At 46.6% G+C, this 16,473-nt stretch overlaps 1 protein-coding gene across 1 annotated transcript in view; it reads right to left on the reverse strand.

The window, feature by feature from the left end:
- Positions 1-385: 385 nt before the first annotated feature.
- Positions 386-16,473, reverse strand: part of Suclg1 (succinate-CoA ligase GDP/ADP-forming subunit alpha) — a 30,097-nt gene continuing 14,009 nt past the window's right edge. Inside the window, exons 4-9 of the mRNA XM_032906330.1 lie at positions 14,470-14,682; positions 13,936-13,993; positions 9,178-9,261; positions 7,799-7,950; positions 1,943-2,131; positions 386-606 (exon numbers count right to left, since the gene is read on the reverse strand). Coding sequence (XP_032762221.1) covers positions 580-606; positions 1,943-2,131; positions 7,799-7,950; positions 9,178-9,261; positions 13,936-13,993; positions 14,470-14,682 — 723 coding nt within the window. The 3' untranslated portion in view covers positions 386-579. The remainder of the gene's footprint in view (positions 607-1,942; positions 2,132-7,798; positions 7,951-9,177; positions 9,262-13,935; positions 13,994-14,469; positions 14,683-16,473) is intronic.

Consider the following 16,473-nt stretch of genomic DNA (forward strand, 5'->3'; position numbering starts at 1 on the left):
GGAAACACTTCAGTGCCAGCGCTGGGGTTGGGGATGGGAAGGATTCTGAGGGAAGCCAGGTTGCCCGCCTACACACTAAGGACTACATACACTTATCTCGACTTTCTGGTGAGCCGGTCACTGAAGGCCTACACATACATAGGAGTCAAGTCTGATTCAGAGGCCTAAGGGCTACATCTAGAATAATTAGGCAAATGCTTACAAGGTTGTTACAGGCTCATTCGCTGATTCCACAGAGCCATAGCATGCGCACACACACACACACACACACACACACACACACACACACACACACACACACACACCTTCCGTGCCCCCACAATCCCTCCACCAACCACCACCTCCACCACCACGACTGGAACAATAACAAGTCCTCACAGTCATGTTCAAATCAAATGATAGATTTATTATCTGTCTCTGTTACACAGTTAGTGAAAATAGCTCAATTTAGGACATTCTAGAGCGTGCCTGGACTTCCCTGCACTGAGAGACCAGGGTCAGGTGCCTGGGCTGACAGTCTGGATGGGCTCTCCAGTCTGTGAGATTTCCTCCACAGCCTTAAAATTCATGTCGTGTCCTTCAAAGCAGCTTCCTCTTTTCAAATTCCTTCACAAACAGAAAAGAAGAAAACAATGCAAATGGCCCTCATGGGAAAGTGATTTTCAAACTCTAGGTCACCTGGAGGACCCCAGCTCTACAGAGGTAAAATGCGTGGGAACAGGGATCTTGTCCAAAACCAGCTACTTTCCAATCCGCCTTTGCTGGTGTCAGCCTAAGCTATAGCCCCTTCTCCTTTAACCCCCGAAGCCAACAGGGAGGCTTTGCAACCCTTACGTCTTCACTGCAGAGTCACTGCTCGGGGTTGATGGGCACCACCGATACTGCAAACCTATAATGCTGTGCACCCATACGCAAACGGTCCTTTAATAAGGCAATGAAGACTTCCTAAGGGACTAAACGCAACACTAATTCATTTAGCATTTGGACAAGATGTTGAGAAGCTTAGAAATGCTTGAAACAAACAAATGCCCTACAGAGAAGGAACAGGTTAGTAGTCAGGCTGCACTAACAACCACCAACTGCCGCTCACTGGAGCAAAGCAGTGAGGCTCACAAGAAAGCACTACACACACACGTCCTCAAACTGTACTAACCACCCCCTTCCTCCACTAAGGAATATGCTATTCAAAGCAGATGTGCAAGGACTTGATCAAACAAGCAGTCTGGTTTGGAATCCCTAGGATGAGGGCAAAGTTCACAACAAAGCAGAGTTCTTGAATTCTCTGGAAACTGTTCCCACCCAGGAAAATAATTTGTGCCTATTTTCAGCTTAAGAGACAGGGTTTTGTTGTTAGGCGACAAATATCATCATGAGCTGTTGTGGAAACCTTTTGTTTTGTTTTGTCCAGGTTAGAACTCTCATAGAGTAGAGAAGAAAGCAGTAAGTAACAGGAGAGACCGTGATCCTCAAGCAGACATACTGACATCACCACAGAGACCACAGGAGCACGTCAACTGAGCGTGCACTAGTGTCCTATCAGAAGGAGAGGCAAAGACACAGCTGAGGTGCAGCTCCTCTCGCCTGTGGGTACTGGACAACACCACACAGCCGCTCACAGCACAGCCCTGCCCTCCTCAGGCACCCACCCCCGGCACCTCTCTACTGCTTGCTTCCTTGCTGAACTGCAGCCCCTCTCTGGAAACAGACACCTATGGAGCCAGGATGACTATATCCCAAGGGTTCCCCTGGACAACCTCAAACATGAAACGCAAGGCTGCAGCTCCTTCCACATCCCAGGCTGCAAATCAGGGTGCCCACTACCTCTGAAATGCTTTGTACACCATGCCTTGTCAATGACAAAGTGGCAAATATCTACCTGTACATCAGGGCCTCATTACAGTAAGCCACGGAGAGAGAAGGAACCCAGCTACTGTGTGCTCACCTTATACATGCAGGTTCCCAGCTGTGCGGGGGACATGCTGACAATTACACCCGCACCCTGAAGAGCGGAGATCTTCTCTTTGGCGCCACCTTTTCCTCCAGCAATAATTGCCCCTGCGTGGCCCATCCTTCTGCCAGGAGGAGCAGTTATACCAGCAATGAAGGACACTACAGGCTTGGCCTTTGGACCCTGGAGAGAGAGAGAGAGAGAGAGAGAGAGAGAGAGAGAGAGAGAGAGAGAGAGAGGTTGTAAATGCTTGGAGAGTAAGTCAAATCTGTGACTGCTGGCAAGCAGTAAGTGGCTTGGGAAGGGAAAGCTCAACCATCATTCAACACAAACACCGAGTATTCCCCTCTGAGAGACTCAAGCTCCACACCGACACAGAAGTCCCTCCTATCAGCCAGGCGGCACGCCATGAGCTGTTACACACACACTCACCCAAACCTTTCTTTTGATAAATAAAAACCACACATTGCTTTTTACCTGAAAATTGTGTTTTATGACTTGTGACAATAACTTAAGATCAATCAGCTTATTTTACTTCACATCTTGAGTTGTTATTATAATTCTCATCCTTCATAAATGTCCTCAAAGAAAAAGATCAGGGGTGATGGGACACAGGGAAAGACTCAAGACTTGCACTCAATTTCCCACTAAGGCTGCAAGTCCATGGACCACACACATCACTGACACCGACCTGGACTTCCTTAAATATGAAGTGTGGGCGATAGTCACTAATTCTCTTTACTTTAAAATTCTACACTAAGAAAAATGATCAAGGTTGACTTTATGCAACAAAAATGCATTCCAGCACACAAACTTACATAAAAGCTTACATATCAATCCATTATAAAATGCCACACAGCAATACATGACCATATATGATACTTTTCACAATGAATCCAGGGAGAATAGGTCTGTGGAAGGCAGACTCTGGCAGCATGGAATCCAGAGCTTCATTCAATCACTCCTGTCTCCTAACTGCCCCACACATGAACACAGCAGCAGCTCTCAAGTCATTTGGGATGTGGACCCTGGATACTTAGAAAGTTACTGAGGATTCAAAGCACTTTTGTTCATATAAATGAACAAAGTCCATCTGAATATGAAACCTCTGAATATCAATGCCATGGCACTAATTCTGAGCTATTTATTCTAAGAAGTAATATCCAATAACACTTACTATATTAAAAATTACAACTGAGGGCCAGGGAAATGGCTCAGCCACTGAGGGCATTTGCCCTGCGGGCCTGATGATCTGCGTGCACTCCCTGGAACTCATATAAAGGTGGAAGGAAACTCCATAAAGTTGTCCAGTGACATCCACATGAATGCTACAGTATGTGGGGACACACTCACACACACAAAACCTAAAACCAAGTTCGGTAGATATTTATGAATTCACTAAAAATAAAATCCAACTTTTTATGGGCCACCTTGTAGTTGCTGGGATTTGAACTCAGGACCTCTGGAAGAACAGTCCATGCTCTTAACCACTGAGCCATCTCTCCAGCCCAAAATCCAACTTTTTAAAAGAGGTCTAAAACATTCCGGTGAGACAAGTAACACTTTATAACTCACTTCTACAACTCTGGCTGTTTAACTTAAAAGCTTTTGCAATTGCCCTGTTGTGGAAGCTTGTGGAGCTGACATACGAGGAAACCCAGCCTCAGACAGAGGGAAGGGAAGGGATGGCCCGCTTTAGCTGCCTCCCGGGAGCCTGTGCCCATTCTCTGACACCACACAAGCCTCTTCAGTGGTCACAAGCAACGCTGCCAACTACAGCAGCAGCAATGACCCTCTGTCCTTCTCCTTCTCAAGCCCTCACCTGCCTCGGGGTCTCAGTGGGTTTGATCCACAGGGGTCTTATAAGACAGACTGTCAAATCAGAAAATACCAGTTCAGCAGATAAACTTATCTTCCATGCAGCTTCCTAATGCTGAGACCCTTTAATACAGTTCCTCATGTGGTGACCCCAACCATAACACTATTTTCATTGCTACTTCATAATTGTAGTTTTGCTGCTGTCCTGAATCATAATGTAAATATTTTGGAGACAGACGGTCATTCTTTCAAGTTAGTGTTCACTGGAGGTGGCTGTTGAGCTCACCCAGCGGTGAGAGCACTCCCAGATCATCACAAGAGTCTAAAGGCTCACGATCTAATAAAATGACTAATTTTTGCTTCCCTAGGAAGATTCTTAAGGAAAGCTGACTTTCTTTTTAACCACAGACCCCTGCAGCTATCCCAGTGCTGAGTCCAGCAGGTTCTGCAGGTCTGATATGGCTGCTCTGGGCTGCCTACCACTCCCCCACACTCTTCCATGATGGAAATGAAAGGACTCTGACTTCTCTTACTTGGCACTTTGCTCAAAATGCTCCTCGCCTTCCTGGCATATAAGCAGCTTTTTCACCTACGATTGCCTCATCCTGCCCCTCCCACACCTCACCAATACCCTGGGCTGACTGGCTTCCGAGACCCTGCTCTGCCTCTTGCCACTCGTCTGTCACACACGCGCGCGCACACACGCGCACACACACACACACACACACACACACGGCACACTCTGTGGTCTGCTTCCCATGTTCTCCTACCAAGCAAAGAGCTCCTTGTTTCCCTCTGTTCCCTAAGCCCAGCACCACTGCAGTGCCTCAGAAACAGAGTGAAAAGTCAACAGGCCCCAGCCATTCATTCCTTCATGTCCCTGCACAGACGACGAGAATCTCCAGTTTGAGTGATATTCACTTCTACTCATCTCTCCCCTAAAGCCCCTAAAGTGACAATGCTGCTGCACCGGGAAGGAAAGGATCATAAGCTTAGAGTGTCAGACGGAGTCAATGGAGATTTCTGAAGTGAGGAAAAATAGAATTACACAGCAGGGTAGTGTGGGGCGAGAACAGGAAAGAGAGTGATGAGAAATACGGAAAGCCGCACACGGACTGGCTCTGAGGGCTCAGTGCACTCAGTACAGCCTGGGACCGCTATCACATCCCTCACAGTGTGTCTGCTCCAACCTTCAGCAGACACGGTTGGCTGTTATGTAACACTTTGTCTTAAGCTGCTTAACCTTCAACCATAAACACATCAGGGTCTTAAAATCAAATACACTAGCCCTGTAAAACCCAACCAGAAATAATAAGTGAAACAAGCATGCGTGTTTGTCCACTAAACTTATAAACTAGTTAAAGAATTCAGAGTTGGGCCCTAATACACTTTAGTATTCAATTTGACCGTGTAACATAGTATCTGATTTTTTTTTTTTCCTAAAGAGAAAGCACTTTTTACTTAAGCTTACAAACTTTTCTGAACTTAAGACAGCAGGCTGGAGAGGTGGCTCAGAGGTTAAAAGCACTGGCTGCTCTTCCAGAGGACCTAGGGTTCAATTTCCAGCACACATGGCAACTCACAACTGTCTGCAACTCCCGTTCCAGGGGATCTGACACCCTCACGCAGACAGGAATGCAGGCAAAACACCAATGCATGTGAAACACACATAAATAAATAATTTTAAAAAAGAAAAAAGACAGCCACTAACAATCCACTTTCCTCTCTTATGAGCACTCATCGGTGCGTTCTATGGCTGTGCCAAGGAGGACCAGCTCCCTGACACCCACCCCCTGGAACATCAGACGGAGCACAGGTCTGAGGAGGCGGCAGCAGAGTCTGCAGAACTAGAACATGTGCCGAATGGGGCCTGCAGTCACCCTTCCAGCGTGACCCCGTGAACGGACGACTTAAAAGAAGAGATGGATTTTCACTCACTGTTTCGGGGGATCCTGCAGTACACACTTGGCATGCTCCTCCCCTGGACAAGCACAGTGCACTCTGCTGACATCACTGTAGCCGTAAGCAGTGAGCACAAGGGGGAGTAGGGCGAGACAGCGCTTCAAGGACTTACCTCAGTGACCTGCCTCCCCCAACCGGGCTCCTCTCCTCAAGTTTCAGAACCTCCACAGGGCTAGCAGCCAGGGACCAAGTCCTCCACTCTGAGCTTATGCAGACACTTTACATCCAAGTGTAACATGCACAGTGGGAAATCCTGACCGGCTTTATCCTGACACAAAAGGCACCCAGGCCTTGGGGAGAAGCCAGTGGCTGGAGAGCAGAGGCATCAGTGAGAGCGTGACTGGGACTGTTCAAATGAGCAAGATGAGGCTCAGGGTGGAGGGACGCAGGGCACTCGAGCTGAGGCCTCGGATCTGAAGTGATCAGTGTGCAGACAGAGGGTGAGAGCAGTCAAAGACAGCCCTGGGGTGTATGCCACAGAGGAAGTACGTAAGACATCCACACAGCTCATGAGGAGATGCAGGAAGCAGCCCGGGGAGGAGGAGCAGGGATGTCAAAGGAAGTCCGAGGTCTAACTGGAGGCCCTGGGAACCTTTGCAGAAACATCGCAACACTGCAGCTCAGCTCACCAAGACTGCTTCCCTGTTGTTGCCTCACACACACCCAGCTGTGCCAACAAGAAGACCAAAGCAGCAAGACCGAGGACTGTTCCTAAAGAAACAAGAACGCCGCCGGGTGGGGTGGGGGTGGGGCTAGGGAGTGAAGGAAAAGTAAGGAAAGAGACCTGAAGTTAGGGAGAGCTGGATCCTATCTTACGACTTCCGTGGAGCTTCCGATCTCCACAGAAGACATGAATACTCACAGCAGTTCCTGAAAGTTCCTTAAAGCATGCACAAGAGAAGGAGCACTGCGTACCAGGCCTGCAGTGGCCTTACACTTTCATACTGCTGTAGTCCCTACTTCTCATCTGCCATTTCATTCATGTGCTCCTCAGGTCTCTGTGCTTTTGTTTCGCTTTGTTTGTTTTTTCCACAAGTGCTAAGGGGAAGTTATCCCCTCTTTTTATGTTTTATCTTACTGCGGAAGAATGTTTTGCCTGCATGCATACAGGCTCCCTAATTCCCTAAGTATGTGCCTGGTACCTGTGGAGACCCGAAGAGGGCACAAGATCCCCTAGAACTGGACTTGCAGATCAACATAAGCCACCATGTGTGTGTGGGAAACTGAACCCAGGACCTCTGCAAGAGCAGCCAGTGCTCCTAAGCTCTGAGCCACCTCTCCAGTCCCATGTCTCCTCTTAACTGACCTCCTCTCCAGTCCCCTCCCCCGCCGGAAGGCCTTCTGAAGAGCTCTTCTCACCATCGTCAGCAGAGAAGCACACTTGACTCAGGCATTGGACATTTCCTTCCTCAGCTCTCGGGCACATTTACCAAAGCACAGCCAGAGCAGGGCTCCCAGCACTGTGGCACCTCCTCCCTCAGCCTCACCTCCCAGCAGAGAAGCATAGGTCCCTCAGCTAACTGGCATAGCAATACAACAGCACACTACTCCAGCACATACTTAACTCAAGGCAGAGGCAACAGGGAAGACTTCCCCAGGAGCACACAGAGAGCTTTCTCCTTGATCTTTGATGCTGAGGGCTTTCTACAAGCAAACACTAATGCTAACAGGAGGCAAAAATCAGAGAAAAAGAGAAGAGAAAGGAGAAAGCCAAGGACATTTATTTTCCTTGGGATCTAAAAGAACACTAGGGACAGCGGATGTGAGCCTCAAATGAATTCTGGGCTTCAGGCTTCTGGCTTCTGGCCTGAACTCTCTCCACTCAGTAAGAGGCCAACATTTCAGCTACACAATATTGGGTGATGCCTGTAGGGGAGGGTTCAAAGTGGAAAAGCCAGGAACAAATGAACTCAGACTCTAGAATATCCTGAGTGATATAGAATAAAAAGTTTAGGTTTCAAGTGAGTTTTTCGTGTTTTTTGAGAAATGAAATCTGTGAAAAATGAAGGCCCTCTGAAGCAAGGCCAGTGTCTGTCAGGGCAGACAGCCGCGGTCTAAACACGGACTCACTGAGTTATGCTCCTTCAGAAACTCCGCGGCATTTTCTTCAGCATGACCACCAATTTCACCAATCAGTACGATGCCTTCTGTAGCTGGATCCTTCAGGAAGACTTCAAGGCAATCAATAAAATTAGTCCCATTAAAAGGGTCACCTCCAATGCCTGAGAAGATCAAAGGATGACAATATCAGTCAAAAATGTAAGGATAAAGCAAGGGATTTATATTAAGAAATGTTCTAACTCTGTTTTTATTCTCTGTACCATTTCTCTTTAATATTTTCAGATGAAGCACTGCTCTTCAACATTCAAACCTCTCAGAAAGGCTCATAGATGATACTGGATACAGGGAAATGGTGATGGTTTGCCCATGTTCACAAACCCAGTCCTCTTCACGTACCCCATAAAACTACTGCACACTGACAAGTGTGCCCCGAAAGACATGGGTGCTTGGGGCCATGTCTCTTACCACTCGTCCTTGATTCTATTTCTTTGAACATATACTTAATAAACCTGAAAACACTGCTCAGAAACAGAGAGCTTTCTGTATTATGTACAGCACAGGAAAAGATAAAACAATGAGCAAATGTCTTTGCACAGAGAAATTCTTCACCAGGGTGCTGCAGAGAGACTGCTAAGTTTGAAGACTCTGTCCATGAGCAACAGGGTGGAAGGTCCTCGGCCCTCGTCCTGTGGTTGAGAAATGGCAGCGTCTGCACACACGCAGGCCTCTCCTCTGGGCACATGGCATTCAGAATGAGAACTTAGACAGCCATGAGGCAAATGTGGCCTACTCTGCCTGCCTGCTGATGCTCTGTTTCTGCATTACAGACACACTGGGCTGAAGGTGACTTCACTCTCCTATGCATCTTTGAGAAATGGAGCTGAGGAGAGGAAACAGCACTGATTAGGAGACAGCCAGGGCCAGGTCTGTGCTCTGCCTCACAAGGGGCAGACGGGCCACTGCTGAGTCCCCAGCCTCTGTGCTACCTCTCTAAAGTGTCACAGAGAAGCCCTAGGGCATGTAGCCAGCCTCAGCCTTGATTCTGCCCAGTGAGGTAAACACTGCAGCCTCGGCTCAGAGGAGCAAAGAATTCAACAGTTGTGAAACACAGAACAGAACTGAGGTAACACAATGCCAAACTGAGGAGCCATTTCTTCACAGTAAGCGACGTCACTGAAGCTCTGGACACATTGCTCGCCCTTTTGGTCACCTGTTGTACAATGTGCACTCTTAACCTAGAATCAGATCTTGAGAAACAGAAAGTGCCTCGCCAGCAAATTAACCCTGAGACCATAGCATCTCCTACTAAAAGCCATCTGGTGTCCCTGTCACTGTACCATTCCACGAGGATGCTACACTCCGATAAAAGACTCCGGCCAAGCACTTACCAATACACAAGGACTGCCCCAATCCAACTTGGGTTGTTTGGTGAACTGCTTCATAAGTCAGAGTACCGGACCTGGACACGATACCTAAAAAGGAAGAGAGTGAAAGCTCAAGACTGTGGGATGGCACACTGCCAGATGGTGATGAAACCAACAACACGAGTGTGCATACACTCCCCATCACGGTTTGCCTCTTAGATCAACAGTACCATCAAATGAAGACACAAAAGGACGTATGTCATTAGTTAGGGTTGTTTTAGGACTTTGAAACCAATGCCAAGACAAAGAAACAAAAATACCTTAAAAGCCCTCTTCTGGGAATTTTTACAGAAAGGGTAATATTTGTGGGCATAATCCTGCTTAAGGCAGTGAAACAGACTGACTTTAGGTACCCCATCACTAAACCACAAAAACAAACAAACAAACAAAAAAAAAACAGAATTAATTGTATTTAACAATACTATCTACCCCTCCTTGAAACTATTTTTCTAAGAATTTTCACACTATTTAGGTAAGCTCCCTCCTGATTCAATCCGTCTCCCATTTAACTTCCTCACTGCATCAAGCCTGTGGTGAGAACACCTAACTTCACAACCAAGGTCTATGGGAAGCGAGCGGCTCACTGGGCTGCCTGTACTGCTCGCTCTGCCCTGCCCAAGGCAACTAGTCCCATGCAGTAGTCTATGCAGCACTTACCTTACAGCAAATGCAAGATACAGAGCGGAGAGCATAACTAACTTTAGTTGTTCAAGCCACTAAAAATTTTTAGATGTTAATTAAGACATCAGCGCATGACTGAAGCTTGGCCAGCTTGGGCATGTTCATGGGTTACTGAATCTCCTCCTTTGGATAAGACCACATCCTAAGCCCTATGGCCCTCCTACTAGGGCTAGGGGAATTCTTATCTGACTAAAACAAAAACCACGAGCATCAGCTAACCATGGCCTCAGCTTCAGCGCAGCGTGTTCAGTCCTAGGCCAAGTGCAGCGTGTCTCAGCTGTCACCGTGGTCATGGTCACTGTGTATGCGGTCTATGTAAACGCATCTCTCCATCCTATCACTCAGACGCACAGGGCTGCAGATTCTCCACATAAGACAGTAAAACTGGAAGCAAGCGTACATGGACCTCCCACATACCACACACCACCCAGATGTTCTTCTCGGTGAGTTCCACTGAGCTCCCTGACAGCTTCACCTCGTGGGGAACTGCTAACTCCCTAGCCCAACACAGATCTGGCCTACTCCCTAAATGCATTTCTATGATTCCCTTCTCCTAAAGGGCCTCACATTCCCATGCTTCCCTACTTTTTCATTCATTGTTTAAAATGGAGGGCTCACCTCCATCATCTGACAGAACCCACCAACTATGTATCCATGCCACACAGATATTTTCCCACACAAGCCCTTCCTGCACTGTCCCAAAGGACAGATGAGATCTGCTTCTCTCAGTCCCCCCAGCCCCTGTTTCTGTTTTCTATTGTCCCTATTTACAGTGGGATGTCCAGAAGTCACACCTCATATACCACAGTGTAACCCTAAGTATCTTCAGGTAAGAACAAGTATCAACAACGACGTCCTACTGCGATACCTGCTCTCATTTAACATTGATAGAACACTGCCCCGAGCTATTACAATAGAGAAACAATCGAGTCAAAGTTAGCTGCAGAGAATCCAAATTCAAGCCTAGACCAGCTAACTTTGAAATGTGGATTAAAATAAGGAAATTCGGTCAGTCCCATTTCCTTAAGGAACCAACCAAGTAACAATACAGTTCTCCCAAAGCATTTTGACAAAGTTCGTGAAATCCATGAAGCAAAATAAGTCTTAGACGGACACAGAAATAGTACTGATAAAAATGTTCCCGGCTCCCTCTTCCCAAGTGAACCTCCTGAGCAAGAGTAACGTTTGCCTTCAGATGGAATGGTGGTCTTTTTCTTTGTGACCCCAAACTCATTTCTAATAATTTGGGGGCTCAGTCCAGGAATCTAGCTCACCTGAAAGAGTGCCTCAGCCCCCTCCTATGGGAAACACATCCTACCAATCTGTTTTGGAGCCTTTTGGGTACTGAACCTTTGGCGTTCTCCAAGTCAGCAAAAGAATCCAGGTTTGGAAGTCTCTGGACAACACAGGAGAGTCAGCCCAAGGAAATCCCCAGGGGTCCAGGACTACTCTGTGCACAGGGCAAAGGGAAGAAATGCTGTGGGGACACCAAAGTAGTCGTGTGGTGGTCAGGGTGTCCTGGAGTTGAGACGTGCCTTTGGCATGAAACATCCCTAAAGGGGGTTGAGCACAACATAAACCAGGATGGAAAAATAATTCTAGGTTACTTTCAGTTCCCTCAGAGAACCTGGGAAACCTTGGGTCAGGTCTGCTGGAAGGAAGAAAGCCAGTCTTGTGACATGGTTAAGTCTTACTGCCTTATATGATGCCATCCGGCTGCTACTCTTCTAACTGGGTAAAAGTAGGATTGACCACTTTAACAAGTTGTTTCCCACAGACATTAAATTCCTGCCTACAAAGGCAGTCACAGCCCCATCTGCTCTCAGCCACATAACAAACACTCAAGTGGGGTAAAGGAGGCCAATCAACAACCTGTGCCTGGGGCAGAGGAAAAGCTAAGACACAAGAGAAGAAGTGCATGGTATCCACAGTTATAATACGTGCAAAGCCACACGGGATGGATATCATGCTGGCTTTTAGCTGACTGCAACAGATTAAGGAGCATGTAAAGCAAACTGCAGGTTCATCACTCTGGAGACCAACATTGGAGGCCAAAGGAAAACAAGGAGTCCCACTGATGGAGGCTCTTATGAGCTCAACAAGAGATTCTAAAGAACTTGATTTGGACATTTAAAATCCTTTCCAGACTTCAGTCAAAAATTTCCTTTTCTCCCTACATTGGATGGTTGGAGCCTTTTAAATAGGCCCTCTGAAAGGGTACCCCAATACCACCACACCTGACACCCCAAATTCATCTGCAAGAAGCCAGATTAGTCATCTCAATCCCATAATGGAAGTTAGGATTACTTCTTCTGAGGGAACAGAGATGATAAGAACATGAGGTAGAAATGGTCAAGCTTCGGGTACAAAGATCCCAAGGACATGTAAGCTGTTTCTTTATTGACTAAAGCCAGAGATGTCCTCTTGGTAGCTTCATGCCTGCTAGAGGCCAAAGATAGTGAAAGGGCTTTGGGAGGGCTGATCTCTGATCTGGTCCTACACGATTCCCACTACATCTTTAGAAAAGCAGAATGTTAGGGCAGCGATGAGGGCCTATTAAGAGAAAGCCACTCCAGATAAAGAGAACGGCAATGTCTGGCCTGGATGGTGAGCTAACGCTCCAACGGGGCCAGGTCAATCTCCAGGCAAACAAACCACCCCGAGGAAGGTGGGCTCACCTTAAACAATGCTACTGAGAAACCTACCTCAGGATTAGCTTCTTAACAAGTTTCAAGAAAACAGTGTTTATAAGAAAAACAAAGGATAAATACAAAAAGCAAACAGAAAAGAATGAAAGCTGGACGGTGGTGGTGCATGCATTAATCTCGGGAGGAAGAGGAAAGCAGATCTGAGTTCAAGGCCAGCCCGGGCTACAGCGTGAGCTCCAAGACAGTCAGGGCTACATGACAGACAGGCTAACCCTGTCTTGGTTAAAAAAGAAAGAAAGAAACAAGCAAACAAAAAGAAATAAAGAAAGAAAGAAAGGAAAAAAAAACAAGGATTGATAAGAAATGTCAAATATGCATCTTTTTAATCAAATCTTACAAAATTTATATTTTGGGGCAAGAAATTAAAATTCTTTCATCTCTCCCATCTTGAAAAACTTCTATGTGACTGTTTTAATCCTCCCCACCCAGTAAAAGTTTTCTTCATACAAAGGCCCAGAGCTTTCTTTATTCTAGGAACTGAATGCACTGGAGCAGTGACCTTTTCTCCTCGGAGTGGTGACCCCCCAGCCCCATCCCCCATCCCATTCTTTGCTCACTAGTCACTGGGTAGAATGTGAGGACAGACCCCAGGCAGCACATGGACAGGACGGGCAGCACCTGAGTTAGACTAAAAGCCAAAGTCACTGCCTGCCTCTGTGCGTGTGCTCCTCCAAGTGCACCCCTGATCCAGAGTAAAGACTGAGAAGGCGCTCTTCCACCTCGCACATCAGGCACATCGCAATAAAAGCCAGTGTGACACCGTTTCATCCCCAAAAGAGCAAGCCCAAGTCTGCTGGAGACAAGAACCCTGGAGGACAAAGGGTAACTGGGACTCTGCTGACAGAATACAAAACAGCACAGACATGTCCAGAATTATCTGGCAACTTCTTTAAAAGTCAAACATACTTCATGTATGTTCTTGTAAATGTCCATCAGAAATGAAGGTGTATCCATAACAAGGCCTGTATGGTAGCCTTATTCCTAACGCTCAAACCTGAAAACAGCCCAGATGACCACTAAGAAAATGGATAACAAATGGTGTTAAAGCCACAGAGCAGACGGCTGCTGAGCAGGACACAGAAAACAGAAGAACCCAGAGTCTGAGCAGAAAAAGAATCACTACTTTCCTCCCCCAGATCCTCACTGGTTCTGCAGAACTACCACTGATCCTAATAGAGGCCCATTATATTTGAGATATATCACTGACTCATTGTAAGAAAAAAATTAATTTATTACAGAGACACATTTATTTACAGTCACAGTGACTATGAGTTGAGTTAGGAAAACAGAATTTTTATTTTTTAATCTATCAGAAAGTAACAAATTCACTCACCTATTCTTCCTTTCTTGTGAATGTGGCCAGGCATGATGCCGATTTTGCATTCTCCAGGCTGGAGGAAAGTAAATTTCAGTTTCGGAAAAGTTCCAAAGAAAATTCTAACTCCTAAGTGAAATGCGTAGGCATGCACAAACACACAACACACACACACACACACACAGTTCATACAAACACACACAACACATACACACACACACACACACACACACACACACAAACACACACACACACACACACATACACACACACACACACACACACACACACACACACACACACACACACACACACACACACACACACACACACACACACACACACACACACACACACACACACACACACACACACACACACACACACACACACACACGCATACACACACACACATACACACACACACACACGCATACACACACACATACACACACACACATGCATACACATATGCATACACACATGGCTTTAATTAAAAGCCATAGCCTCATGACACACAAAATGTGGGCTTCCCTCCTGTCTTGCACTCACGTTGATGATACCGGGGCAGTTTGGCCCAATTAGCCTCGTCTTCCCCTGGCGTGTCAGCTTGTGCTTGACCCGCACCATGTCCTGCTGCGGAATACCTTCAGTAATGCACACAACCAAGGGAATCTCTGCGTCGATTGCTTCATTGATGGCGGCAGCAGCGAAAGGAGGAGGGACATAAATGACAGAAGCTGTCGCTCCTGTTTTCTCTTTGGCCTGAAACATTAATCACAACCAATGGAATCATGAATAAAATATATGCAACAGCCTAATTCGATTAATATTTAGGAAGGGATCACAGGCAGGCTCTCTTCATTCCCGCATTCTCTAGCCCACACATGCCACAGTCAAAAAAGAGCAGAATCCAAGCAGAGCCTCCTCTCTGTCCTCTGAATGCCACTGTGAAGGTAAGGGCTCTGTATGTCTTACCCTATAAACAAATGGTAAATCTGACAGCTCTGCCTGATTTGCACCCCTGCTCCCTCCTCCCTGAGGCTATGCCCAGCTTCACTCTTCCTCCCCAGACTCACAAGATCCGGTGGCACCTACCCAGCTTCAAACTGTTTCTCCTTAGGAGACCCGGGGCCAGGGAGCCCAAGTCTTCAGACTCTAGCCTTTCGGCATCTGTTTTAAATCCATAGTAAAGACTGCCAACAAGCAGTAAGTGTTCCTTTGTATAGAGGTTTATTTTTATGGGGTGTATGTGTGTGTGTGTGTGTGTGTGTGTGTGTGTGTGTGTGTTACACGTGTATGAGCTTACATTCATACAGGTGCTCTCCGAGGTCAGAAGAGGATGTTGGATTTCCTGGAACTTGAGTTAGAGTTACTTGTCAGGAGTCCAGTGTGGTTGCTGGAAAATGACCAAACTTTGATCTCCCAGATGACCATCAAATGCTCTCAACCTCATGCTGGGCCGTTTCCCCAGTGCCTAAGTGGAGTGTTCTTACTTGACATTTCTTACTTAATAAATACTAGAACTCAACAAATCAAACCATGTGCAAATACATACATGGCCACAGAGTAAGAATGTGGGTTAAATAAGCATTAAGTTTTAGTGTTGTCACCCACCATGCTGCAAATGTCCATCTGACCACTGTTCTTAATTTGCTCATAACCTGATCCATATGTGGCTTTTGCACACCCAACTTCTGCTTTGATTTGGGCTTGGGTGTTTTGCTGTTGTAGTTTTTTAAGGCATTGTCTCTCTATGTAGCCCTGGTTGTCCTGTAACTCACTATGTAGACCACGCTGTCCTGAACTCAAGAGACCCATCTACCTCTGCTGGGATTAGAGACCTGTACCACAAAGCCCAGCTTCCCACCCACCTTTCTGGTGGCCACGCCTCCTATTCTAATGGAATTCCCATAGCCACAGAGACAACGGATGCTCTGACTACAAGAGCGGCAGCACCCGTTCGTCCCACAACAGGCCTGGGAAGACTGAGCAGGAATCATCAGGCTTCAGGAGATAATATTCCAGTTTACAAACCAAGATTCTGAATAAGCCTCACCCCTCCCCAAAGGACTAACAGCAGTTAATGTTTGCTGCAGGAATGGGTGTCATTTCTTCAGTGCTGTAGCCACTGATAAGTTATTACCCTTGCCTCCAATCCAGGTAAGAAAAGCAACTCCAATGAAAGTAAGCGGGTCACACACAAGAAGACTCAAAGTAGGAAGGAGATTCCTTGGGAAGAAGAGTTCTGTCCAGTGAGAAAGAACAGGGCATGAAAATGACCAACATATATTACACACACACACACACACACACACACACACACACACACACGTGTGTGTGTATATATGTATGTATATAAGAGACTGCCAAGACTTTTTTAAAAGGAAAAAAAAGATGCTGTGATCACGACCTAGTAAGCCCCACAGGTATGGCACTGCACACCTTTAATGCCAGCACCAGAGGCACGCAGTCTCTGAGTTTAAGGCCAGCCAAGGCGGCCTAGAGACCCTGTCTCAAACCAGACAAAATATAGTAAATTACCACACTAAATCA

The sequence above is a fragment of the Rattus rattus genome, chromosome 6, assembly GCF_011064425.1.
Source record: "Rattus rattus isolate New Zealand chromosome 6, Rrattus_CSIRO_v1, whole genome shotgun sequence".
Taxonomy (NCBI): Eukaryota; Metazoa; Chordata; class Mammalia; order Rodentia; family Muridae; genus Rattus; species Rattus rattus.